At 63.6% G+C, this 1148-nt stretch overlaps 1 protein-coding gene across 1 annotated transcript in view; it reads left to right on the top strand.

Moving 5' to 3' along the window:
• The window catches only part of GUITHDRAFT_120042 (hypothetical protein), a gene marked incomplete at both ends in the record, with an annotated part of 3743 nt that overhangs the window by 1434 nt on the left and 1161 nt on the right, over positions 1-1148 (top strand). The window contains 2 exons of the mRNA XM_005820697.1: positions 336-719; positions 849-1007. Coding sequence (XP_005820754.1) covers positions 336-719; positions 849-1007 — 543 coding nt within the window. The remainder of the gene's footprint in view (positions 1-335; positions 720-848; positions 1008-1148) is intronic.

Below are 1148 nucleotides of genomic sequence, written 5' to 3'. Positions count from 1 at the left end.
GCAGAGGCAGGGCGGGGGAGGAGAGGGGCAGGACAGAGGAGGGGAAGGGGAAGGGAGGGAAGGGAAAGGAGAAGGGAGGGATTGGGAAGCGGAAGGGAAAGGGAAATGAGGGGAAGGGCAGGCAGGGAGCAGGAGAGAAAGGCTCAGAGGGGGAGGGCTTGGGGCTGGGAGGCGGATCAGGGTCTGACGGGAGTGTTTTATGCATTGCTGCGGGGCTGGATGGGGGCGTGCGGACGCGGTGGGCGGGGGACGCGGGACGGGGCTGGACTGAGGGGACAGCACAAGTAAGGAGAGGAGAGGAGGGGGAGAGGAAGGGAGGGAGGACTAACGTACAGGATGGCAGTGTTCCAGATCATGACGGGAGACTCGTGGGCAAGCTCGGTAACGCGGACGCTGTTCGACGAGGTTGGGCCGGACGACGCGGAGGCAGGGAACCTGAACCGGCGGGTGGCGCTCTTCTCGATCTCGTACGTGATCATAGCGACGATCATCCTGGTGAACATCGTGGTGGCGGTGCTGCTGGACGAGTTTATCTCGTCGGTGACGCGAGAGAAAGAGGAGCAAGCGAGGCTGCTGCAGGAGCAGCGGGAGCTGGAGGCGAAGGCTTCGAGGATCTCAGGGGTGCTGGCCCCGCTGCTGGTGTCGATCTCGTCGTTCAACGACAACGTGGACTTGTCGAGTCGGATCAAGCAGCTGTACACGATGCTTGACGCCGACGGGTAAGGCAGAGGGAGGCAGTGGGAGGGCATGAAAGAGGGAAGGGAAGAGACAGCAGAAGGCAGATGAGGGTAGGGGAGCAGGAAGAGGGAAGGGGAGCTCGCGACTTGCCATCTGAGAGGAGGCGGCAGGGGCGGCGGGCTGGACTTCCACGAGCTGAACGCGGGGCTGAAGCAGCTCCCGCTGCCGACGCCGATCCATCTGACGCTGGACGACTATGACATCATCACGGAGGGAGGAAACCTTTGCAAGGAGGATGGGGAGTTCGACGCGGACCAGTTCCAGTCCATGTGAGGCAGGGGAGGGAAGGGAGGAGGGGCAGGCAGACGGGGGGAAGGGGGGAGGGGGGAAGAGGAGAGAGAGGGGGCGTAGGGCCCGGGGCGATGACGATGGTTTGGGCGGTACAGGATGAAGGGAGAGCTGAAGCGATA

This window comes from Guillardia theta, assembly GCF_000315625.1.
Source record: "Guillardia theta CCMP2712 unplaced genomic scaffold GUITHscaffold_168, whole genome shotgun sequence".
NCBI lineage: Eukaryota > Cryptophyceae > Pyrenomonadales > Geminigeraceae > Guillardia > Guillardia theta.
Note: the sequence above shows the minus strand (reverse complement) of the source record. Positions and strands in the feature narration are given on the sequence as shown.